Source organism: Trachypithecus francoisi, unplaced genomic scaffold (assembly GCF_009764315.1).
Source record: "Trachypithecus francoisi isolate TF-2019V2 unplaced genomic scaffold, Tfra_2.0 Lachesis_group0, whole genome shotgun sequence".
NCBI lineage: Eukaryota > Metazoa > Chordata > Mammalia > Primates > Cercopithecidae > Trachypithecus > Trachypithecus francoisi.
Window position 1 is genome coordinate 173,066,613 of NW_022681453.1, and position 26,917 is coordinate 173,093,529.

General features: G+C 39.8%; 2 protein-coding genes across 8 annotated transcripts in view; one reads left to right on the plus strand and one right to left on the minus strand.

Moving 5' to 3' along the window:
* The window catches only part of THRB (thyroid hormone receptor beta), a 385,633-nt gene extending 368,555 nt beyond the window's left edge, over nt 1-17,078 (minus strand). For 2 of the 7 annotated variants that reach the window (XM_033212807.1, XM_033212811.1), the window contains exon 1: nt 14,497-14,841. The gene's annotated coding sequence lies outside the window, so the exon portion shown is untranslated. Of the gene's footprint in view, nt 1-14,496; nt 14,842-14,942 lie in introns of those variants that run through there. The other 5 variants (XM_033212808.1, XM_033212804.1, XM_033212810.1 and 2 more) reach the window with 5 other exon arrangements.
* LOC117084248 lies at nt 13,636-19,825 on the plus strand. The gene is made up of 2 exons (XM_033212813.1): nt 13,636-14,309; nt 19,343-19,825. The coding sequence occupies exons 1-2, from the start codon at nt 13,719-13,721 to the stop codon at nt 19,376-19,378; spliced, it is 627 nt and encodes a 208-aa protein (XP_033068704.1). The 5' UTR covers nt 13,636-13,718; the 3' UTR covers nt 19,379-19,825.
* Nucleotides 19,826-26,917: the final 7,092 nt, after the last annotated feature.

Genomic DNA, 26,917 nt, shown 5'->3' on the forward strand with positions numbered 1-26,917 from the left:
AGTGCTTAACTGATTTGATAATGCCCACTTTACCAGCTGCTGTCCCTTCTTGGCTCTTCCTCAATTTCCTACTGGTACTTTGTTTACCTCTCCCTAAAAATCACTTGCACTTGAATTTTCATCTCAGAGTTTGCTTTTGGGGAGCCCAAACTGATGGCCAGTCTTTTGAAAGAATATTGGACTGGAAAGCATGTGATCCTCGGGTTCCTCTGATGTAAGAGCTCTCTGGGTCAACAGTATCCCTTCCCTTAGGAGGGGCCTCAGGATTACTAGAGATTGGCCAATTTTTCCATCCCCAAAGTCCTGGGCACAGAATCCTCAGAGGACCCACTTCTTTCAGACCATTAGAAATACAACTTTGGGAACATTTCATTCTCTCCCTTTGTCAGAAGAAGCAAAACCACATATTTTGCTCAAGGATGGCAGGGATCAAATGACTCTGGAGCACAAACATACTCCTTATCAGGGCCAATGCCACTGAAGTCAAACTTGTACAAGAACTCTGATGAGTAACAACACTTGACTCCAAGAAGAGACTCTTACTGTAATTCTCAGAAGAGGTAAAGAGGAAGAGTGACAACTGCCACGGGTCAAATGAAACTTGAACCAATTGCTGGTGGGGATTTAAAAATCACAAAAGAGCAAAAATGAAACAGTTATTTGAAAACACTGTTAGACAATGAAGAGAAATGAATTGTATAACAAAATCCCTTCTGGGCAATGTCCAATCACTCGTCTTCCATGTAACGGAATTCTGAGATGCTAAAAATCTTAAGAAATAAAAAGCCACGAGAAAGCTAGGCATTGTGAAAGCTGCCACAGGAGCTCTATGTCCAAGGGGTTCCTTCTATTAGTGAAAAGAAAATTTAAAAAGTGATGGAGGTTGACACTTTCTGAACAGTCTCACAATATCATCCCTGCAGAAATTTGAACCTGTCACCTAAGGAAGTTATTGCTGTCATACAAGTTGAAGAATCAGGCTGCCAAGCTCCGGGTCTTTTTGCCATAAGCCATTCTTAAGCAAGTTTCCTTACAAATCATCAGATTGTGGATTTTTGCTAGGTCTCATTTTTGCAGAGAACATCCACTTTGGGGCCATGAATTCTTCCAGACTTAGTTGAGGAATTGAGAAGATCTTCTATCTCAGTTCTTATGTGTGTGGATGGGTTTCTTTTTTCTTTTTCTTTTTGTTTTTTTTTACAGAAAAGAAAAACAACAACAACAGTAGAGCTTTTCTGCAGGACAACCTATTGCCTTATTTATAATGCAGGACAGCAGGACCTTGTAAGTGTATATTCTGGTTCATCTGAGGACATGTGGTTGCTCATTTTAAAATTAGATTCATCCTAATTATATGAAAAGAGCTTACATGTGATTGGTCAAAACATCAGGAAAGTATTACTCAGCACCTACCTGCTGGGCTTGCCTTCTAACCTGCACTGAACTTGTTTAACACACAGTCCTTGCCCTCTTAGAACTTAAAATCTAGCAAAGAAATATCTCATTGACAAATAAGGGGTGTGGACACTGAACAGTGAAGAAATATAGATACATAGCAAGTGACTAGACATGTAATACTCTCTGTGGACAAAGGGTTGAGGGAAACTGTCATTGGAATGGCATGTTTCAGTGGGGCAGAACCACAGAGAATTTTAATCTCAATTCTAATTAATCAGGGCAGGATTTCAGGAGCTCCCTGAATAAAGGATATTGGGAAGTCAGACTGAAACATAAGTGGGGGAAAATATGCATTGGACTCCAAGGAACAAAAGTTTGAACATGGACCGTTAAAAAAAAATTAAGAACAAGGGAATCCTGAGCAGGCTGGAATCCTGAGCAGGTAACTGAGTGCGTATTATTTTTACCTTTTGCAAACCCTGAGGGATCGTTAACTTGGACAACTGACCACAGAACACACATCTTTGAAGCTGAAAAATACTAGGTCATGTATAAAACAGATTGTTATCAATAAACAGATAATTTAAAACTAAATAAAGAATAACTCATGCAAAATGATCGAGTAAATTTGGAGTCTGACTTCTGGGTCTTTCTCTTTGATTTCCTGCCTTTTGGACAATCATGCTCCATACCTCCAAGGTGCAGATTTACCCAACAAAATCAATTTTACTACTTCCATAATAATGAAATAGTAATAAAATTGTTTTCCATGTATCGAGCACTCACCAGGTACTACGTCCTGGCTAAGCAGTTTATAGCCATTATCTCACATAATTTCTTCCACAGTGCTGTGAAGTAAATACCAACATTATTTCCGTTGCACAGATAGAGTGATTGAAGTTCGAAGAGATTAAACTTGCCAGAGACCACAGCTGGAAGGTGGCAAAGTCAGGTATTCAACTCAGTCTGCCTTTCGATGCAGGTGTAGATGCCTACCTTTCCCTTCAACATCACCTCCTGATCTCTCTCTCTCTCTCTCTCTCTCTCTCTCTCTCTCTCTCTCTCTTCTCTCTCTCTCTCTCTTCTCTCTCTCTCTCTCTCTCTCTCTCTCTCTCCTCTCTCTCTCTCTCTCTGTCTCTCTCTCTCCAATGTCCTTGCTCCCAACCAATCCAGGATCCAGGACCCCCAGCTTCCACCCTCTCATAATACACTCAGCCAATAAGAGAAGGGGGTTTCTCTTCCCTGCTCTGTGACAGGGCACTAAAATAGGACATAACTGGAGCCCACTGCTGTGGGATATGTTGAGTCCTAGAGACCTTAATCACAGACCACAAATACACTTGGGATTGAGAGCATTATTTCTCACCTATTATGGGAGATCAATAGTTGGCTAGATTCTGTACCTCAGCAACATTATCAGAGTTAACTTCTTAATACTGTAAGTTTTACTTATAAAAAATATTTAAAATCAGAAATAGGCCTGTGAAGTAGAAGACAGCCTTATCCAGGCAAATAGAAAGACACATACTGTTTATTTTTCTTTTATATGTTCTCAGCATGATACTTCTTATCATTGGTTAGTCTTATTTCTTCATAATCTAAAATGCATGTGTCCTTTGTGTCTTACTTCTTAAAATATTTTAATAATAATAAAATAATAATGTTTTCAAAAAGGTAAAATATGCATAGTTAAAAGAAAAAATTTTCTTTGTTCTTTTGACTTACCTCACTTTTATTATTCACGTCCCTCATATTTCTTTCATTTCTATAGACCTGGCTTGAGTATTTAATAAAACACACTTATAATTTGGGAAGAAAACAAGCAAACATTCTTTTGGATTAGAAAAGTGCATGTCCCATTATAGTAAGAAATTACAGAGTAAATGCTAGGTTAAATATTAGGAAAATTGGTATTTTCAAGTCAAGGTATTATGTAGAGTCATTTATATAAAAAATCTAAAACTCTTATAAAATTTTCCATGAAAAATGGCTTCAGTACCTCTGTCAACATACCAAGAATCCGGTCTGGCCTTTGCTTTCTGACATCTCTATTTTAAATTTTAGCTCTCTTTTAAAAAAACAAAAACATGTTAATAATGTGCTGATAATGATATGAAGATTCATAGGCAAGTTCCCAACACTCTTTGCATAGTATGAACCACATAGATTTATCAAGGAAATAAAAATGATGGTCAAAGACAAAAAGGTAAAACCAGGTCTAGCAAGGTTAAAGATGACCCCATAAGGGTGAGAAGGGTACGGGACATGTGATTTGTTCTCACCAATGGAATGTGAGCAAAGTGATTATGTGTTTCTTCCAAGCCAAGGTGGTTAAGAAGCCAGCGTACTCTTCACTTTCTGGTTCCCCTTTCAGTGGTCTGATGCAATGAGCCCATGATCTTGGAGCCATGTCCTGAAGATGGAGGAGCCCAAGACCAGAGGAACCCCTGAGTCACTGTGGAGCAGAGCCATCAATCAATCAGGAACAGCAATTTTCAACTCACATGAGCGAAAACTAAACTTCCATTTGTTTAAGCTACTGTGCATTTTTTATTTTATTTTTGCATGTAGATGGTGTTTTACTAACCAATATATCTGGCAAGAAAAAGAAAATGTCTCAATCACTTGAGTTAATGATACAGTTTACTTTTTCATGGAATTTGATAGAATCCCAGAGTTTTAACTCTAGAGTACTGTCATCAAATTACAGTAGCTACTAGCCATAAATGGCTATTAAGATGTGCTACAAGTGTAAAATACACACCAGATATCAAAAGCTTCTTAAAAGGTAAAATATATTCTTAATATTTTTAAATTGATTACATGTTAATAATAATCTAAATATATTAGGTAAAATAAAATATAGTATTGAACTTAACCTTAGTGGTTGCTTTTTACTTATCTATAATGTGGCTACTAGAGGAATTTTAAACTACATATATGGCTCATGTTCTATTTCTATTACTGGGCTACCAGGGGTTAATAAATTAGAGCTCATCGCCTGTTTTGTAAATAAAATTTTATTGGTACACAGACACACCATTTGTTCACATATTGTCTATGTCTGTTTTTGTACTACAATGGCAGACTTGAGAGTTTCAACAGAGACTGTGTGTCCTGAAAAGCTTAAAATATTTATGATATAGCCTGTTAGAGACAACGTTTGCCAACCCCTGGGCTAAAGATAACTTTGGGATTATCTAATATACCTACAAGTGTCATTTTATGACTAAAAATTAAAGCTCAGATAAGCCAAGAGACTTGTCCAAAATATTTTTATTCTTAATTAGGTGATATTTCCATAATGCCACCCATTCCTGCATTCATTCATTCATTCATTCATTGTCTTCACCCATTTCTAATATTGATCATTAAAGAAATAAAATCCTCATCAGTTAGAAAATCACTTAACATTAAATACTGAAACACTTCACACTAAATAATGAATCTCAACATGACGACGTCAACGACATTTCAATGTAGTCATATAGAAATACGTTTCTGTCAGAGGAGCTATAGGCATGTACATACAATGGCAGAGAAACCCTTGAAGTAATATTCAACTATGAATAGGCTGTGAGATGGTCTTTAAATTAAGCTTCACTTGAAAACATTTTAAAGAGAATCTATCATGTAATCTGCTTTCAAATTAAACTTGAAATTCCCCCAAATGTAGAGCTAGCTTGCTAAAAATATTCATTATTGGAATTAAATTAGAAAAATTTTGCCACATCTCGGAGAAAGTGAAATCTGTTCCCAAAGACATCACAGCAATATATAACTGCCTCGGCTCCAGCAGGCATCATCTCTCAGTGGACTATTCTAAGAGTCTCTAACTGGGCTCATCACCTCCAGTCTCTCTCCCACTCAAGACCTATCCCAAAAAACTCTTTTAAAATAAAAATCTGATCTGCTGAACACTCTTAAGTCTCTTCAAGCTACCAAGACAAAGTCAGCCTTTCTTATTGTGTCCAGGAAAGTCCTCGCCATCTGGCTCCTGCCTGCTCCCATGGCCTCATTTATAGTCCTTTGCACGTGAGTCAGGTTGGGCTCCTTACAATTTTCCAAATGCTTCATACTTTTACTTTCACTTCATATACATATCGTATTTATTTCTGCCTAGAGTCATCCCGCCCCTATGGGTTCCCACAATGTACATTATACTTAACTATGTCATTGGACTTATGAATATTTTAATTGCCTACTAAAGTATTAATGCTACCACTACTATAGATAGCTAATATTTAGAAATATTTGACTGTGAGTCAAGCACTACATTATTTCATTTAATCTCCACATATTATAGATGAGGAAACTGAACATACGCAATGAAGCCAGGTGAAACCAGCATACAAATCCACACATTTCCCACTCCATGGCCCCAGTTCCGAACCTCTACACCAGTTGCTCTCAACAGGGGCAGTTTTGCCTCCCAGTAGACATCTGACAATATCTGGAGACATTTTTGATGGTCACAACTGGAGGGTTGGGGGAGTTATTGGCATCTAGTGGGTAGAAGCCAGCAATGCTGCTAAACATCCTGTAATACATAGGACAGCCCTCCACAGCAAAGGATTATCTGGCCCCAAATACCAAGAGTGCAGAGGAATTAGGTTCAAAATGTAAATAGTACCTCTGCTGAGGAACACTACTCTACACTAAATCTCCTCCTGTAGATTGCCCCAGAAGACTCTGAATATCTCATCCATATAACAAGGATTTTTAAATGCTCTACCATTGTGTCTGGCACCTGGCAGATGTCCCATGCATTTGTGACCAGTGGACAGACTCCAGAAGAAAAAAATTACTTATTACAAGGCTTGATTTTTGTGTCAACTTCAATAAAGACAAATCAAAACACATATTCCTAATCAATAATACATGAATGCATGTGCAGCACATTCTAGAGCATGCCTTCACTTTAGCAATACCTTATGTTTATTAACCCATAGAATGTGAGATAGATTAATATGCCAGAGGCCTAGGATTTTTTTTTCACAAGGCCTCAAGGAGGATGAGATGCTTTTCAAATCCCTTATAACTGATACATTACAGGACAAATTTATAGGTTTCATCTACATAGTCATAACTTAACTTGTTTCCAAAAATATTTTCTGTGTAAGGTTCCCTTGGTTCTTTTTTTTTTTTTTTAAAGAAAAATAACACAAGACTAAACAACCTTATTCTATTCCCTGTTGTAGCTGCAATTCAGATATAAATACTTTATTCTAGATCTCCAGATGTTGGAAGTATAGCAGAAGTGACAGTGAAGCCTAGGTAAAATTTTAAAAGTAAACAGAAATACAGCAGAAATAAACCATTCTCCAGCTTATATAAATTAATACACTTAAACAGCAGAAAGAAAGTCAAAGAAAGATTATGATTATAATGTTTTCAAAGGTACAGAAATTTAGCAGGACTTTCACATTCTTGCAAAAACACTTCAATAGGCAGTTTTAACCAGTGCTGTATACAAGTTGCTAGGGGTTTGTGTGTGTGTGTGTGTGTGTGTGTGTGTGTGTGTGAAAGAGAGAGAGAGAGAGAGAAAAAGCAAAAATGTTCCGCTGTGGTGTTAGATACTGCTCATTTGATTTATCACTTTTTACGAAATGCATTAAAAGGTTTTTAAAACATATGAGCCTGATTTTTAAAAAGTGTGACATAGTGAACTGTTCCTCACAACCTATTGTGCTGAACTTTTGCCATTAAAGGTTTTAGACACACACACACACGCATACACACACACACACACACAGAGGAAATAGTGATCAAATGAATTTTGCTACCTGCTCTCCCCTTTCTTGGACATTTATCATGCATGCTAGTATAAAAATAGGCTCTGGAAACTTTTACAACTTTTCAAACTCAAGATTTCCCAAACATAATTGAGCCTAGAGTAAAATAAACAAATACAGTAGTAAAAGAAGTAAAAAGTAATATAAGACCAGGATCTGCCAACATATTCAGGAGCAAGTAGAAGGGACTGAAAACAAGGACAAGGTTTGTGGCTTGGGACATCAGGGTGACTGTAGCATTTCTCATTGTGATTTAGAAGCTGAGCACGGGAATCACAGCAGAAGCCAGAGATAAGCAGTGCCTTTTCCATTGTATGTGAGAACATGACACACACTTGTCACAGAGACAGATTCTGCACGTATGGACATGCCAGTCGTTAAGACATTTATGCCTGTAAGACAGAAGTGTGAAAAAAGATGACCAAGCCCAAGAAACGTTATGATTGTTATCATCAATCATTCTTTTCTGAGCACCTGATTTGTGTAGACATTGATGAAATCAGAAAAAACAGAGTCCCAAGAGAAACAAATGGTAAAGGGAAAAAGCATATCTGAACCATCTTGAGAACCAACGAACAACATGTCACAAGAGTTAGAATACTCAACAGGTTCCTGAATGTCAGGATCATACATTATGCTACTAACACCATGACTATCTTCTCAACCTTCCTCATCACAAACATTCCTGAGCCTCCAGAGGAGTCAAGTAAGTAGATTCCCAAATAAAGAAGACGTGCCTGTTTTCAGTCTACATTCCTTTGTCCACACTTTTGATAAACTTGTCACTCATGACTTTCTTATAAATGCCTAAATTCTTGATCACAGAAGAGAAGCCATGACTCCCTGAAGACCCTCTTTTGGAAGTAGGAAGTTGACTGAGCAACTCAGTCCAGACCAGTCCTTTCCTGGTTATATGTGCCTCGTCTGCAGTCCACTCTTAGAACACAGACACACGTATGTATTTAAGTGTTTGTGCATGTGTGCATATGATAAGGAATAAACTATAGATAGTATTTGTTACAATAGGATTAGGAAAAATAAAAATTGGATAAAACAAGTAGACCAGCAAGACAAACGTGAGCTGAGATATACAAGCCACAAGCGTCTTCATTGTGACAAGCTGGACCATGAATTTGTCTTCTGTTTTTTTTCTTTTATCTCTAAATCATGATTGTCCCAGAAGATGTGAAACAGATGTCAATGATTTGCACATTGTCCATTGTTCAGAAATTTTCAAATAACTACAATAAAATAAGCTATTCAATACAATTCAATATTTCTCAACTGCTGAAAAAATACTTCAAGATCTTTCACTGCCTTACATGAATGAGTAGAAACTGCAAAAATAGCTTTAATAGACAGCAGGCACTGTCTGACAAACAGCAAATAACTGTTTGCTTTTAGCATATAAACTGGTAAGATGATATCACAGAGGGTTTTCGTTAAGTTCCTTTAAATTATTTTGCCATAAAAGATTTTTTAAATAAAAATATCGATCTTAGAATAATTTTAAACATATTGATGGATGTTGGTCAATCAATAAAATCAACTGAATGATTTTAGTGGTGGCTCATGCCTGTAATCCCAGCACTTTGGGAGGCTGAGGTGGGCACATCACGAGGTCAGGAGATTGAGACTATCCTGGCCAACACGGTGAAACCTTGTCCCTACTAAAGTTACAAAAATTAGCTGCGTGTGGTGGCATGTACCTGTAATCCCGGCTAGTTAGGAGGCTAAGGCATGAGAATCCCTTGAACCTAGGAGGTGGAGGTTGCAGTGAGCCTAGGTTGCGCCACTGTACTCCAGCCTGGAGACAGAGCGAGACTTTGTCACAAAAAAAAATAAGAAAAAAAAAAAGATTTAAACCACTATACCAATATCATTTAATTGCTGGCAATCACTGACCAGCAGACAGTCCAAGATTATCACAGATTATCTTCTTGCAAAAGCCTCAAATGCAGGTATTCTGGATTGCTACAGGTAGATCTGCCTTCTGTGCAAATTTAATGTGTCTGAGGCAAGGGAGATGAGCCTTATTATCAAGCACATCTACATCTATCAGAAACACCCTCCGGGGAGTATATCACTTCGTTAGGACTGATTGTCATGATGGAAAAGCTACAATACGGTTCTCAGGACAGTCAAGGTTCCCAGGTCCTAATTCCAGACTCCCCTGATTTGCTATTTGGAAAAGATCCTTAAGTTCACAGCAGAACTCAGTTTCTCAACTCAATAAAAATAGCGCTGCACAAGAAGAGCTGCCAGTACATAAAGACTTCAAAGCCCTTTGGAATTAGGACAGTAGGGACCAAACAACATTAGCATTGGGCATAGATCACTATTCTAGCTGTCAGTTGGCCAGGTTCCAGAGAGGAAGATATGGAAATATATGACTTGTGACTCAGTGATTTGGATACTCCCCCCACTTGTTTAAATGCCAAAATTGACTAACAAGTTTGGGAACTTAAATTGGAGAGTGAACATTTTAAATCAGAAACTCACCGGTCTAAATATATTCAACTTCCCTACTACTTGGATACAAGAGATTCTTGAGTGAATCTCACTGGAATTTACATTAATACACATGGGCTATAGCAATCACAAACAATCACCTCCTCAGATATAAAATAACTATTTTTAGGGGCCATATGAGAGACTCCAATAGGTATATCCATCTCATCACAATGGAGACAATTTCAGAATCCTTTTGTATTAATACGTTGTCTCATAGGTCACTGGGCTGCATGTTGAACTGAAAAATGGCTAGGAAGGCCAGGTACATAGTAGATACATAAATATTTGCAGACTGAATGAGGAATCAAATCAAAGAATCAAAATGACTTTAAATAAAGCAAGGAGTTAACTTGCCATCCATTGCTCAACCCGCTTTGACACTAGAACAAGCCCTCCAAGCAAAACAGACAGCTGTGATCTGGACATATGATGCAATGCAGGCAGCAAACGTTCACTCTGGATAAATCCATGTCCAAATATGACACTTAATACTAACCCAGAAGGCAAAGAGAAGCACTGCCCTTTCTACCCTTCCATTCATTCTTCCAACAGTGTTTCACCTGTGCCCACGTACCAAGCTGTTTGCTAGGCTATGTGGAGTCAAAGATGAACAAACCCATGCATCGTGCCTCATCACAACTTAGAGGTGGGAACAGAAATGGAAACAAACTGCCCTGCAGGATGATAAGAGCTATATAGACTAAAGCCCAAAGCATCAGAGGCGACAAGTTCAGGGGTGTTTATGGCCATAGGGTCATTGTCAAGTACCACGTTGTCCTGTCCTCTCAAATTGTTCTAATCAAAAGTTGGCTGAGACACTGGATATTTGGGAAAATTAGCTTACAGAGTGTGGTAACCACTCATTCCTCTAGATTTCCTGAGCTTTATTTCTGCATTGGGATTCATCACCAGAATCTCCACTGACAGGCCATAGTAGCTCAGGCCCCCAACAACAAACGTTCTGGGTTACTTTTCATCATTATGCCTTCTGCATTTTTTTTTTTCCATTCCAGAGTTGGTAAAAGACAGGATCATATAAAGAACCTGACTTTATTTTATGTAGAATTGAAGTTCAAGTATTATCCATGATATAATTTGATATTTCATACGAGTATATACTAGCTGGCAAGCACCATGGCAGGCATTCTACATGTGTCATCCTTACAAGTTTAATGCATGCCACCTCCAGACTCCCTTTTTTCTGTTAACTTGGCTACTACTAAGAAGCTCAGAGCCATACTAAATACTCTAAAGCAGTAAGTACTTAGGATTGTAGTTTAATTATCTTCCCTCCTCTACAAGATTATGATCTTTCTTCCCCTCCCATTTTTAACAGTCTTATTTTGTGAAATTGTTACTATGCATTTACTCAGACACACTTATGAAAGTTGATACTCTAGACACAAAAACAAATCACCATAATCTTCAATTATAATTTCCTTTTGCTCTCAATTGGCAAGAGCTTCCGTGAATAACTAATTTGAAGATGACTCCTTTGATATTATGCTCTGGTCACTTGAAAACTCAGATAATGCAGTATTTCCCACGATCATTTGGTTCAGAATACTTTTACGAAGTGATGAAAGGGGGCAAAAAGAGGCTGGCTGACTTAACTAATAACATATGATAACTATCAGGTTATTTTCAAATCTATCACCAAGGCCTATTTATTTCTATCTTGTGTTGGATCCTGACCATTGCATTTTGCTCCCTCACCAACCACCATTTTTGCAGCCCAAATTGTACCAGCATCCACTTAGGGCTGCCATTGTCAGAGGCACTGCCAGGACCTGCTGAATGAGAGGACACTGCTATCACCCAGTGAAGTCTAGTCCCTGGAATTTCACTCTTAGCACTGGCAATGCTTCTGGAACTCATAAAGATTCTCCCAGAATTCAGGGAGTTGAAGGTCAATGTCTTCCGGGGATCAAGGTAACATGTCAGAAAAATTCTGCTGCTGAGGATTTCCATGTATTCAAGGCAAATGTCCTTAGGAGGAACTCACAGAAATAACTCTTTGCATTATCACTACACAGAATGGAAGGCCAGCTTTTATTTCAAAAAGAAAGAGAGAAAAAAATAAAGAGTGAACCATAAAAGCATGGCATGTGTGCAACACACACATACACACACACACACAAAATAGATCTTGGCATGCCCAACTGGCACCCACTTAGGATGCGTAGTCAGGCATTTTTGAGAGCATAATATTTGGGCACAATCATTAATTTACTCACCAAAGATTTATCCAGCACCTACTGCGTGCCAAGTATTGTTCTAGATGCTGGAAAATAAGAGTGAGTGAGGCAGTCAAGAGTTCTGTGCTCACGGATTCTACATTCTAGGCAAGGAGACAGGTGATCAGCAAGCATCAATTGAAATGAACAACTGAGATTGCAAATACAATCAAGGAAAGAAAAAGAAAAACAAAACAAACAAACAAACAGAAAAACCAGTGTGATGGGTCTGAAAAGGAATGAGGGACCGCCTTTGCTCAAGTGGTCAGGGAAGGGCTTTCTAAGAAGGTGACACATAATCTTACACTAGAATGAGAAGACCGACTGAAGAAACCAATCACCTTTACTCTGATGTCCATCAAAAAGATGGGCTTACTAAAAAAAGAAACATGCAATACCATTTGTGGCTCCGCACAACTCATGCTTTAAACAACAGCAAAAAAAAAAAAAAAAAAAACAGGAAAGGAAGGGAATCCACAACTTTCTGTGTGCTCTTAAGGCAATTTTAAGAAATCGCCTTTCCCAAAGATAATGGATTAAAAAGAAGTTGTCTTAATTCATCTCTAATTATGGCAGAATTTACTATGAAGAAACTGAAATGAGAGATATGGAATATTCACTCCTCTTCGTAATGTCAGTTGCTTTATGTAACAATATTCCAATGTCAATGAAAGTATACTTTTGCATTACAATGCCAACAGGAATTATTTCACTTTAAGAAAACAGTTCTGTAGCTATACTCAGTATTATTTACATTCACCGGCTATAAAATAAACCCAAATTGTATTTACTAGCAGATGGTCTCATTTCCAATATATAATAAACCTCTGAGATTAGGTAAAAATAGATTCTGTATTTCTTTAACATGCACAAATAATAAATGAACGTTCACCAATGTCTTTGTATAAAATACTCCAAACAAATCACTTGGTACTGAATTTCTGCTTGTCTCAATTAAAACACTTAGCCACCTGGCATGAAAACATCCTAAAAACATCAACTGCTTAAAATACTTTGCACTGAAACACGTTTTTCATTGTTTCCTCGCCTCTGACTGATTTCAGAATTAGAAAGAATTAAGCAGAAGTGAATTGGGGAGCAGGTCAGTCACTGAATACTCAGAATGATTCATGAACGCGTATACTAAAATGCAATTCTTATTTCTTTGCAGTGCAGTGCATGCTATACATTCTTACAATTTAAATAAGCATGCTAAACTAAGGCCAAATAATGTGACGATTGCCCAACAGGTCTATATTACCTAATACATTTATCATTATGTAAACTGCTGTGCTTGATATTAATACACTGTGCAAGGAATGCTTTAATTTCTTGAACTTCCAAACAGGTCTTTAAAACTGAATCTCACTAGTACCCAAGACCAATAACGTGCTGAGGAAGAACGTATTTCAAGTATATTTACTGATTACACAGTGTTTGAATCTTCAAAAATTCTAAATTTATGTGGAGAAAGGAGAACGGAGAATCTGAACTTCGCTGTTCAGGCAAACTCTTTCCTTTCTTTACTTCACTTTATGAATTGTTATGCTTCTAGATCCTTCTTTCAAAATTTTCCATTTGGGGAAACTTGTACATTTAACCTTAAAAAAACAAAACAAAACAAAACAAAAACCTCATCTCATTTCCTCCCTCGCCCTCCTTAAAATAAATAAGAAGGCTTAAGAATTAGCACTAATAATAATCCCACAATGGTCATTGGGAAATCCTCCCCCAAAGTGACAACTGCCGCTAAGAAGGGCAAAATCCACTAAGAATGAAAAATCCCGCAAATGAGTCCTTCTCTGAGGGGGTGGAGGTCACACAGCTGGCACAGCTGGTATCACAACCAACTCGAGGCGACCCAGAGGAAGATGCTGCGCCAAGAGAAGCAAAACGAAGGAGCGCGACCCAGGAGGCTAGCGAAATCCCCGCCGAGTCCCCAGGAGGAGGAGAGAAGCCCAGTCGCCAGGCACCGGCCACAGCGCACGCCAACATTCAGGATAATTCTCCTTTCCAAGCCCCGGAGTTCCGGGGCAGGCGAAAAAGGGGGGATGGGAGACCCACAGTCCCTTTAACCCTCCCCCCCGGTCTGCCAACCTTTTCCGAACCCCCATGTCACACAACTTCCTCATCATGGAAACTTCCACTGGGTTCGGCGCTGAGGATGCCAAACTCCATTTCACAAGGAACATGTCAACAGCTGGGCTTGGGGTTTGAGGAACAGAGCCGCTGCGATTGGAATAGAGCCCGGCCACCCTGTTCCACCACTGTCCACGCCGTAGCTCCCAGCCTGCCGCCGCGCGGTGCCCGAACACGAGAGGGCACCTCCTCCCAGATCCGGGGCGCAGAAGCCCCGCGGAGGCAGGTAATCAGGCTGATGACACCCCCACCACCCACGCCCGCCCGCCCGCGCGCGCTCGGCTTAGCCGCCAGCACCCCTCCGGGTTCTTGCGACACTCCGTCACCATCCCGCCCACCCTGTGGACAGTTGGAACTGTCGCCCCCTCCTCCCCTCACCCCGCTGCCTCCGCGCGGTCCTCTAGCCAAATTACCAGTGCCCTGGAGCCGGTTGGGTTGAGCACCCCTGCCCGGGGAAGGTAGCCTGCGGGCTCTTGCCCGGAGCCCGCGGAGCAGGAGGTCTCTTTTCCAAGCGCACTCACATTATTCATGCAAAGTTAATCCCCGCCGCGTCACGGCCGCCCGCCCGAGGATGTGCGCCTTCCTTGGCCAAGCCCCGCAGTCTCCACCCTCCTCCGCCCCCTCCTCCCGGCGGCGGGGTCCCGGGGAGCGCCGGCGACTGGGCGTCGCGCGAGTCCTGCAAAATGTCAACTCCTTGGGCGAAGAGAGGCGGCCGCAGCCAGGGCCGCGCCGCACCTCCCGGGTCCCTCCACTTTTATAGGCGTAGGAAGCGAGTGTGTCTGGGGCACCACAGTCCCCGCCTCTCCGGGTCCCCCGCGTGCCCGGCCCGCCCCGGCCCGCTCCCCGGACGCTGTCTTACTCCGGGCCCGGGGCGCCTGCTCCGCGCCGGGTCTGCGAACCGGTGACCTGGTTTCCCCTGAAGCCCTCACGGCTGTCCGACTCGCGCGGCTGTGGCGGCGGCGGCCAAGAGCAAGCAAACCCGGCTCCGCCAGGGGCGCAGCGAGGAAATGGCCTCCTGGCCGCACACCCCGCCGCCGCCGCCGCCGCCGCCACCGCCCCGGGCTGCCCAGCCGGTACTGACTGCCCCTGCCAGGCTCCGGGCCGGCGCTCCGACGCGCTCACAGCGCCCGGCTTGCCGACCCCGACCCCGGGCCCTACGCACTCGCTGTCCCCGGGCCGGCCGCCTCCGCACCTGCCTCCCCAGGTGTGGGCGCTCCCTATCCTCCTAATCCCGGCCGTGCCCTCCCAGGGGTGGTGACGGTGCTGTGGGTTTGGTGGCTGCGCGTCCACCCAGCCGATTGTCTGAGCGCATAGGTGCGGGTTTGGGCGTCATTACTCTAGTTGGAGAAGAGGAAAGAATGGGTATCGAGTGACACCGGGACCGGAGAGCGAGTCTTCCAGGAGCACGCCCTGGCCTTCTTCGCCCAGCCCGACCCGCGCGACCCGTGCCGCCGCGCTCCTCCCTCCGCTCCCAAACCACTTGTGGCGCGTGTCGGGAGGACAGGGCGATCTGGCTCCTCCTGGGGCCTCCGATAGTCCGGCCATCTGGCGGCTCTCTTAACCAGCACCGTCACCCCAAGAATGGAAGTTTGGGACATGCGTGGCTTGCCCTTAAGGAGGACACCCCCGCCCCCACCGCCATTATGTATATCATAGGAGAGGTGCGTACAGGGCTGAGACACTCCGCAGGTCCCAGAAGGGCTGCCCTATTAATTTGTCTTTGCCCTGGAAATGTGCAGATAAAACCAAGAAGACAAAAATAATGTATATTCTTCAAGAGATCTTTCCCGGGCAAATATAGGTCTCTCAAATGCCCCAACCTTAAGTCCTGGAGACCAGGAAGAGACTTGCTTTCTGAGCTAGAAGGATACTTGGGAAATACCGAGTCCTCAGACAGCTAAAATGTAGTCAATAAGGAACTATAGTTGCAACGAAACTACTTTGACAACAGAGTACCATTAATTTCTTATAGAAAATACTAAAATAATTCCGACATCATAATTTAATATTCACATCTATTCGTGTAACACGCAGTGTTATAGAGTTATGACGATATGGATCCTCAGCGGCCTGACAATGTGTAGGTTATTTATTGGAGAGTTCTCTAGATTTTCAGCCAGGGACATGTATGTTTATTTATTCTCGCTTCTTCTGAGCGTCCCAGCGTAAGAGGTGAGAGGCCCCCGACCCCTGCCGACAGCATTATCAACCACCCCCCTGGATGAGCAGAGTTTCACTGACGCACTTTTAAGAAAGTTGCAGGCCCCAGAGACGCCATTTTCCTTTGGTCCTCGGTGAGAAATCCGTGCTTTCTTCTCTACTCTTAATAAGGCTGCACCATAGGACTTGCAGGCTTCTGTAGTTGGAGAGCTGTTCTCCTTTGCAGGGAAGTTCCTGGGCTTTGCTCCAAAGCTGCCCCGGAATGTTATGGTTAGTTTGGAGAAAAGCTGTGGCGTCTACACCACTTGTTCCAAGCAGGCGGCCCCCTGGTGGCTAACTGGGGGTGAAAAAGCTGGCCACTGAGGAAGAAGTCTGGCGCAGGTAGGCCCCAACAGTTGACAGCCTAGTGTTCCGGTCTTCTTCACAGCGTGTGAACAACTTAGTATTACCGGGGGGGTGAGGGGAAGCAAATCTTCCTTCAACACGGTAGATCATAGGCCTCTCGGCCTGCTGGAACTTTTGATTTTTTTCTCTTCCTAAGTATAACTTGGAGCTAAATTCTTAAGGAGACATACAGAAGACAAAATGTAACAAAAACTGTTGCTTCTCTTTGTTGGAGGGCTTTGTCTTTCTGATCTCATTTTGACTAGAAATTTCAGAAATAAAGAGCCAATTAAAGCATGAAATAAATAAAGGGTGTGGCATTATTCAAACAATTCATGAGACTATGGTGGTAACAATGTTATATAACAATGGGGGAGGGCAGTTTTACTGCAACCCGGTTGTATCATTAACATTGAACTACTAGGGTTCCATTTTGAACAGGACCTCCGAGGGCTGTCCTACAGGCTGCATGATGATGGTAAAGAAGGGTTACCAAAAGATCGTGGCATTTATTTTTCTGGTTTTACACAAGGTAGGACAATGGAGGAGAATGTCATAATGACCTGATTGAAGGAAGAACATTTATTCAAACTTTAGATTATGTGGTCATGTGTTCCAGCTGACCTGAGAAGGCACACCGAGGCTGTTTCCAGGACCCTTTCCCATATTTCACCATAGACATCCTCATTACCAGGATCTATACCTTTAAGCTGATGACTCAGTTCAAGAAAGCAATTCATTCATATATTTATTTATTTAGCAATAAATAAATAATTTTCTTACTGGGGTAAGAAAATGAATGAAACAGAACCTCACAGGGCTTGGATTGGGCAGAAGTGAGTGAGGCCAGTGGTACAAGTGCAGGGTCTGAGCCTGTCTTTATTTAAAATTTTGATGTATTGTTCATCATGAATAATTGTTGCATTAATTTTGACTTTTAAAATAGTGCATTAAAATATTTCTCCTGATTTACTGAGACTTTTTTTTTCTTTTTGGCATCCCCTTAAATTTCACACCAGGGATGAGTGCCTCACTTTGCCTAAACCTAGTCCCTGCCCCACAATGCCCTCAGTGTTACCAGAGTCTTTTCAGAGAAGCAAAGTTCAAGTCAGAATGTCCTAGATGTTAAAGATAATTAATATATAGTAAAGGACTTGGGATCAGAAAGTTAGAGACGTGGGCATGAGGGGAGGGAAAAATCAGGGAAGATTTCATGGGAAGTGGTGGTACTTGAACCACTTCATCAAAGATGGACCATATTTTGCCAGGGAGTATTGGGACTGGAAACCCTGGTATTGGTTTACTTATTCGGCTACTTCTCAAGCTGGCTGTGCAGCCACCTGACCTAGCCCTGGATATTCTGATTCTGTCTGTTCATTGTTAGTTCCTGGAACTTATTTTTGCTATAAGGGCCCCAGTGATTCTGGTCCATAGCAGCTGGATAAGAACTCCAACCCTTCAGGAAAGACAGTTTCTTGGGGAAGATGACAGGGTCAAAATTATCCAATTCAAGTACACTCTAATTCACAGCACAAAACTAACTTTTTATTTCATATCTTGGTATATGCCCATTTTTATCTACACTCTGCCTTTGGCTTACTGATGAATAAGGGAGACTGGAAAGGAAAAGGAACTATAGGTTGCCCTATGTTTCTCTTTTCTTCTATGTCATCATTTTCAAACTAAGTGGTTACAGAGAAGTATTAAATAACATAAGAAAAGACAGAGAAAATTTCCTTGGTTGTTGCCTTCTTTTTGCGTTCAAATCAGTCTCTGGTTGAAATGGAAAGCATGGCAAACCCCATTTTGGGGCTGTCAGTGTCCTCACTTAGTCATTGATGTGACATGCTTACCTCATACTCAATTTGAGTTTTGCAGAACTCCCACACATTGTGTGCCCACAGGGATTCTGTGCTCCTGGGGCATCAAGAATGCTATGTGTGAGTTGAAAAGTAAAGAATGGCAGCAGCTATGCATGTTCTCTGTATTTCCTCTGTTCATGCACATGCTCCATTGTCCCATCAGCCTTCACTTAACAAAAGTTCAAAGATAAAATTATTAGGAATTTCAATATGGTGACAACAAAGCATTAAATGAAGTGCCAGGCCCCAAGCACCAAGCCCTTTCCAGCATGGGTTGTATGCAACTGCACAGACCACATGCCCATGAAGCTGGCCATGGGAAGAGAACTTGATCCTTTATTGTGGTAGAATCCTAGGGCATGTTGGAGGTGCAGTAGACATTCTGGCATGATTAGTTATGACAAGGAGTACATAACATAGCTAACATGTATTAAACATGTATTATGTTTCAGGTACTGTCCTAAATATTTCATACATCTTTTAAAGTTTGCCAGAGGATCCTGTGAAACAGCATTATTATGTACTTCATTTTCCAGATGATAAAACTTAGGAAGGATAAAACTTAGGAAGATCAAATAATCTGCTCCAGCTCAGGTCTGGGTACTGGGTGATAGAGGGTATACTCTTAATCAGCTCATCATGCTCCCTGTATGCGACACAACAAGTTATTGGATAGACACATGAGGCTGGAAAAGGTGAGCATGTTCTGGCAGTCATGAGACATCATGACTCTAGCCCTTCCCTTAAGGAACTACTGTGCACTGGGACAATCAGAAGAGCCCTAAAGAAAACATGCACACTGGCTACAAAACTCCCTAATCATACATTCTCTTACCTTGTTTTCTAACTAGAGGTAGACGATTCTGAGGCTCTAGGCGGGAACTGGTAAGCCACAAGCTGGAAGAGTCTTTTATCACCATGTGGAGGAGAACTAGAGCACACACGTTGAACTATTACTGAGATTAAGTGATCAACTTCTTTTGTGTTCAGTCACTGAAAGGCAAGTGTTAATTTGTTGCAGTAATTGGTGCTCCCTTAACACACCTGTCAGACAGGCCAAACTCTATCGCAGCGTAAATAATCTTTTCCTCAAATAAATGCAGGTAAAAGAATAAAACATACCTAAGTGCATTAATATGAATATAGGTTCAAAGCAAAATGTTGGGCTGAAAAATGTTCAGAGTAGTAATTTTTTAAGTTGATATGTAATTTATGTACAGTAAAATAGATAAAATCTAAATGTTCAGTTCAGTGAATTTTTACATGTTCATACCCCTATATAATCACCTCCCAGAACAAGATAGAAAATACTTCATATAAATAGAATCATACAGTGTGTTTTCTCTTATGTCTGGTTTCTTTCACTCAATGTTTTTGAGGTAAATCCATATTATTGTGTGGATTAGAAAGTTGTTCTTTTAAAATTTCTGTTTGATATTACATTATATGAATATGCTACAATTTGTTTATTCGTTCTCCAATTGATGGACTTTTGGGTTATTTCCAATTTGGGACTATTATGAATAAGCAGCTATCAACATTCTTGAACGATTATTTTTGTGGTACATGCACTTGTATCTCCTGGGCATATGCATAGGAGTGAAATTGATTGTCATATATTTATCTGAGTTATTCTATTAAAGCTTTCTGAGGTACTAGCACAATTATGAACAACTAGAAAATGGTCAGTTACCACTTGCTGACTTCTGTTCATTCTTACAGTTTTCACAAATAAAATATTCAAAGTTATGTGGAGTCGATGACTGAGTAAGTATTCTTCAGTATCACAAATAGAAAATCCTCAAAATGATCAATATTCAAAACTACTGTTGCCTTGTGTAGCAATTACAAGCTCTGCTTGCAGCTGCAAATCATTTTTATGAACTAAGCTATGTATTAAAGCCTATGTAAAAATGAAGATGCTGATAAAGTATACTAAGAAAAAGGTGAATGGTGGAAAGGAAGGTAAGAATACCAAAACATTTCTAAATTAAATCTTACTTTTCAGCTGTTTGAAAGATAGGTTAAAGACATGCTGAGTAATTGCTAATTGGACTGTAATAACCTATGTTCATTGTGAGCACACGAAAGTACAGTACATTGTTAAATTCTTTGTCAATCACAGAATAAATCTAGTGATTCAAGACACAGCTTCCCAAAACATGCCAATTAAGTGTCCTTCCTTTTTGAGTTATGCTTATATGCATAAAAAATGGAAATGTAATTGTTAAAAATTTGGGGAAAATATCCTTTTTTAAAGGAAAGGAATGAGGTAAATCTTACTCATTTTCATGGAATAAACTTTAATATATCTAGATATAACAACACATATAGTAAAATGCTATGATTATGGGCTATTTTCAGATCCTTAAAATCCCTGGATGAGTCATATCTGAAGTGGCAGTCATAACTTCAGATTTGCTTGCCTTTGTCAGTTACTTGAAATGAAATTCTCAATTTGAGGGCAAGATGGGTCTTACTGACATGTCCTATTTTCATATATGATAGCTCTCTTTCACAAATAAACTTGCCTTATCCTGTTTACAAAGTGTTGTGTAAAATGCTAGTCATAGCTCCTACAAACACAACTGTAGAACATATTTTGAATTTCTATAAATGATACATTTGAGGCAAACAAATCTACAGCTAGTACAAGAAAGGACTGAGTTTTCATTATGCAGATTTAGAACAAAACCCTGCACTATAGTTCATACCAGATAATGAATAACAATAATTTGAGTTCCAAGTTTGTGTCCTTTCTAATCATGTGATTTGAGCATGTTACTTAGCTTCTGTAAGCCTCGGTTTCCACAACTGTAGAAAGGAAGAAAACCATCGTACCTACCTGATAGGGATGGCATGAGAAATCTGTGGTAATAGATGGATAATGCTATGCGTGGTGCCTGGCACATAGTAGGCAGCTCATTAATGTGATCCATCATTATTATTTTGGAAAAATATAATTTATGGTATTTGAAAACACAAAAATGGCAAAGGCCAAATTTTTATCTTGAAAGATACTTTTTTCCTAAATCAATTATTCAATAAATATTTATAAATATTTGTAACAATACAACTGCCTACTACCTGGGCAGACAATTCTAGGCTGTAGAGAGAGAAGGGGGGCGAGAAAATCAAAATCTTTCACGTTGTGGTGCTTACTTGTCATTGAACACGATGTAAATTCTTTGAAAGAGAAGGAGCACTCCTATCTTTGGCAAGGATTGGGCACAAACTCAAACACATGTCTGAATTCAGACTTGCAGAAATAACGTCTCTGGAGACAGACTCTTTTGCCCGTCTATGAGTTCAGGCCCTTAAACAGTGTTTCTTTGGAGGAAATGACTCAGTTCTTAGAGAGACCTTTTAGTGAATATTTTCCCTGTAGCATTTCCTAACTGCTACTAATCTCTTAAGTTGGAATGCCCTTCTCTCACATCCAGCTTCAAGAATGCCAGGAATATTTTTTTTTCCAATGCAGGAGAAACTATTCTAGAGCCATCTAGAGATTTCCAAATGTTGGATTTGGAACCAGTCTGATTTGAGCCATGCTCATAATTACTTGTGTGCCCTTACCTTTGTCATTTCTTCCCTGGTTCTCCTGTACACATGCATAAATGGAAGGACTAAGTAATGCCTAAGATCCATCTCAGGTCTTACATTCGAAAAGTCAGTGCAGTTCTACCCCCATTCAATGATCAGATAAAGATCTTTATTTTCTGGAGTGCTCCTTATTCCTTCTTAACAGTATTTTTGTGTTCATTATTAGCTAAATGAAGAAACTTGGGAATGTATGGATTTAAGTTCCATTCCTAAAGGCAACTTCTTTTGGGAAGGCAGAAAAGCAGCTTCTTTGTTTTTCTGATGATTTTAATGCATTTTTTATTGGCAGCTAAGTCAAATGACAGGATGATTTTATTCATTAGTTTGTATAAACCACAGATTGAATTTACCATCACTTTTGCTTTAATTAATTTAAAGCAAAATTAATTAATTTAATTTAAAGCAAAAGATTTACCACCACTTTTGCTTTAATTAATGGCCAGAGGATCTGTAAATTCAGGTCATAAAATGTTCTTTGCTGGTATTTCTTTCAGTGATTCCTACTCATTCTTATACCCATTCATGAGATTTAAAATATCATAATAAAGTATAATCCTTCATATGAGGACATTTGAGATTTCTGAAGGTGATGATGGACATTTTCTCTAGCTTACTTTTCTTTAACCCCTTTATCTATGACCATAAAAAAATGATATTGATTCAGACTGTTGGATTGATTGACATGAATGTGTCCCTGCCAGGAAGTGTCTCACTCTTATCATTTATATGCCTCCTCCTGGATTCTTCCTTTGGGCCTCAATGTGGTATCTGAAAAAAGACTCTGTTGAGGTTAGAGGAAACACAGGCAGTGAAAATTGATGTTGAGTCAGTCACATTATTGCCCTAAGATCTATTAGCTAACTTCCTTGTGCCCCAGCTTTTTTTTTTTTTTAAACCTATAAAATGAAAAGATTCCCCCTCACTAAGGAGATTAACTAAAAATCATACTTTTAAAATTTGAGCAAATTTAAAATTTAAATTTAAAAATAAAAATTGAGCAAATTTCCTGGATCTTGCGTGATCAGTAAAAATTAGTTTTCCTTTTCTTCTCACAAAGCCCCTTTTCCTTCACTTCTTTCTGAGTAAAACCATGCAGTTTTATGATTGATGGCAGAAATAAAGTGCACCTAAGAGATAGGCAGAGACCTGAGACCAAAATTTCCTCAAGAGAGGCAGTGGTGGGAAGATTATGAGCTTATCTCCAATCCCCTGCTCCATGATTTACTATGTACTTGTAAGGGCTTGGAAAATCAGGTTGCCTAACCAAAGAAAGACCACGTGAAGAGAAGCAAAAAGAAATGTCTGCTGAGTGTTCATTTCTCTGAGTCTGTTTTCTCATCTGTAGCATGGGTAGATAGTTTCTGTCTTTTCTGCATCAGAAAATAAAATTATGAAGATCTAATGAGGTAAGGAATGTGAAAAACATCCCCCAAATGTAGAACATTCTAAAAAACATAATCCATTTTTATCTGGGAAAACCCACAAATACAAAATGAGCCACACTGAAATAATGTGTCTTGACCTGAGCAATCACAGATCCTCCTACAAACCAGAAGCAAGACTGTGAATTTAAGTTACACCAGTCCTGGTGTCAGAACTGAAACCAGTAGACCTCAACAGGTGAAATGTGACAGATGAGCACTTTCCTCTTGTGACTTTTAGCCACTAACTTAACCCAAACTCCTTAATTCTCAAAGTTCCCTTTTAAGAAAAAAGAAAAAAAAAAAAAAGCTATTCCTAAATGTGAGTCAGGAAAATAATTCAGCTGAAAGTTGGACCCTGGACCCTAGTAGGCACTATAAGCCATAACTTATGAAAGATAGTCACTCATAATTCATGCTGTAATGGGTGACAAAGACTATGGCTTGCTAACATAGCAATGGGTATTAGGAAAATCAGTCCTTGCTATTCCTCCAGCACAAGTTCACTTCTGCCTCAAGGTCTTTGCACACACTGTGCTCTCCACTGTAGCTCTCTCCCCAGATTCTCACATGGCTTCTCCTTCACTTCAGTGAGGTCTCTGATGGTCAGAGAGGCCTTACCTTACCATTTTATCCAATAGAACAACCTCTTATCATTCTTTAGCCCACTGGTTATCCAAACATCATCCTCCCTCTAGCAGTATGAGCATCACCTGGGAATTTGTTTGAAATGAAAATTCTGATCCCCTACTAAAGAATGCTGAATCAGAAACCTTGGGGGATGGGGCCTAGAAATCTGGGTTTTAACAAATCTTCTGTGTGATTCTGATGCAAGTTGAAGTTTAAGAACCACTACTTTAGCCCTTTACTCTGTTGTACTACACAGTCCTTATCACCAGCTGACATTATATTAACTGTTTGTTTCTTCTCAGATTTATTGTCCAGCTCCGTTGCTGGAATACAAGCTCTGTATTGCAGCTTAATTATGAGAGGGTATGTAGAGTTGCTACATTAAAGACTATATTAGAGGAGAAAGACTTGTTCACTAAAGTATCCCTAACACTCTTCAAAATAGTACCTGGCATAATGGTGGCCCTCAAAAAGGACTTTGAGATGAAATAATGATTTGCCTCTATAGCACTGGCACAGCTCATCAGAAACAGAATATAATGCAGAACATGAATATCGATGCAGCATCTAAATTTCTATCCAGGTGACAGGAACAGATGACCTAGAAGGCTTTCGGGGTCTTCTTCAGGAATTATGTCTTTCATTTTATCAAATTTTACCAAGTTAGATTTGTTAAAGGTCCTGTAGTTTGCAAATGCTACACTTGGGGCCAGGACCCAAACCTCAAAGTTCTTGTACAGACCATTTACCATTACATTCAGAGTAAGGTTTCAGCAATGACTATAATGTTAATAGCATGGTGCCAAGAGGTCATAAAAGTTTGGGAAAGATGGGGCTTTAACATATTTTCAGCAGTTTTGTGTGTGTTTATTTACTTTGTGGATTCTTATTATCTTTAATCTGCTAATTTGTTTTGCAATCTCTAAGTTGAAAATGCTTTAGAATGCAGTAATTCCCAAGTTTTGGATCAGAAAGTCCCTTTTTATACCTTGAACAACCTTGGGAAACTAGTGAGTTCCACAAACACTACTGAATTCACACAACTTATAGACATTTGACTTGCCTCCTTGAGAAAACAGACACTAATATGCTATCTGTGACTGTTATCAGTTAGCTTTTACTGCATAACAAAACCACTCCAAAAATTAGTAGCTTAAAATGGAAATCACTTGTTTTTCATGAATCTGTAAGTTAGCTCGACAGTTCATTAATTTGAGGTTGGAAAATCTATGGTCATCTCATTGACATGTCTGGTGGTTGGCAGACCCGTCAGCCTTGGGGGCCCTCAGCTGGAATAGATCAGCTTTTTTCCTCATCATCTTTTATCTTCTAGCAGAGTACTCAGGGATTCTTACACAGTGGCCTCAGGGCCCAAATATCAGCAAGAGAGTGAACTCTAAAGAAAATGCACTATTCAAGTCTCTGCTTATGTCACATTTACTAAAGTTCTATTGGCCGAAGCAAGTCACATGTAGAATGTCCAGCTTCAAGAGAAGGAAAAATAAGCTCCACTTCTTCAGGGAAAGATCTGCAACGTCACGTTGCTAGGATATGTTTAGAGGCAGAAGCCAAACATTTGGCTTGAGAAGTTTAAATGAGAGCAGCCATAGGCCCCTTTTATTCCTCTCTTGGAATTCAGTAACATCTTCAAAGGGGTTCTCGACTGTTGCTGGTTCTTTGCTCAGCTTAAGGGATTCATCACTATACCAGGAATTTTTCTGTCTCAAGATTAGCCATAGTGCTTCAGCGATTGGTACAAAAAGCTAAGAGCAAAGGCCTCTGTGTATGTGCAGTTGTGAGCTGGTTTTGGAAAAATGATGTCACATACTGACAGATTGGGGCTTACCTTCATTTTATGTCACAAACATAGGAAAAAATAGACTGCGGCCAAATTATACAATGTATATGTGCATAGAACAATTGTGCAGGGTGTAGTCACCTTATCACAGAAAAGGGAAGGACACGTGCTTTGATAATCTCAGTACAGTTGACAGTCAATACACCTTGAGTGGGTAGCTTTTATCTCACCCATGCAACGTTTATTGAGGGCAAAGTGTCAGAGGCCAGGGTCTGAAAATGTCATGGTAGAGAAAGCAAAATTATCTCTTCTGTTGTGGGCCTTTGAGTCAAATGAGATAGAAATACATCTAAACGTATATCAAGACAGCCTGGGCGACAGACTGAGAATCTGTCTCAAAAAAAAAGTATATCAAGAGAGATATAAAGATACATACGTACATATATTTTATATATATATATATATAAATGGAGAAAAAAATGTGCTAGATAAGAGAAGGCAATGGATGAAGGTATTTAATTTACATGAAATAGTCATGGAAGGCCTCTCTGAGAAAGTAACATTTCAGTTAGGAGTCAAGATAAGAGCAGAATATATTATTATATATGTGATATATATATATAAACAACATATCATTTATATATTGTCTATATATGTGATATATATTGATGATTACTATATAATTATTTTGTGTATATATACATTATATATAATGTATATATACAAACATGTATACATATACATTACACCTACACACATATATAAATACACACACACACACACACAAACACACATACACACGTGTATATAAATGAAATAGAAACTGGAAGTAAATCAGAAAGGACAGACTAAAGCAACAGGTAACACATAATTAAATGATGAGAGAATACACCAGAATGTGGCCTGAAAAAGAAGAGAACTAACATTCAAATCATTGTGAAAAATATAAAACCCTTTATCCTGAAGCCCCATCAAT

What these genes read in the sequence shown, in the direction of transcription:
- LOC117084248 (XM_033212813.1), top strand. Translation starts at nt 13,719, where the DNA reads ATGAAAAATCCCGCAAATGAGTCCTTCTCTGAGGGGGTGGAGGTCACA. An exon ending in CAGAAGCCCCGCGGAGGCAG is followed by an intron (nt 14,310 to 19,342) that starts GTAATCAGGCTG and finishes TTCTAACTAGAG; the next exon opens with GTAGACGATTCTGAGGCTCT.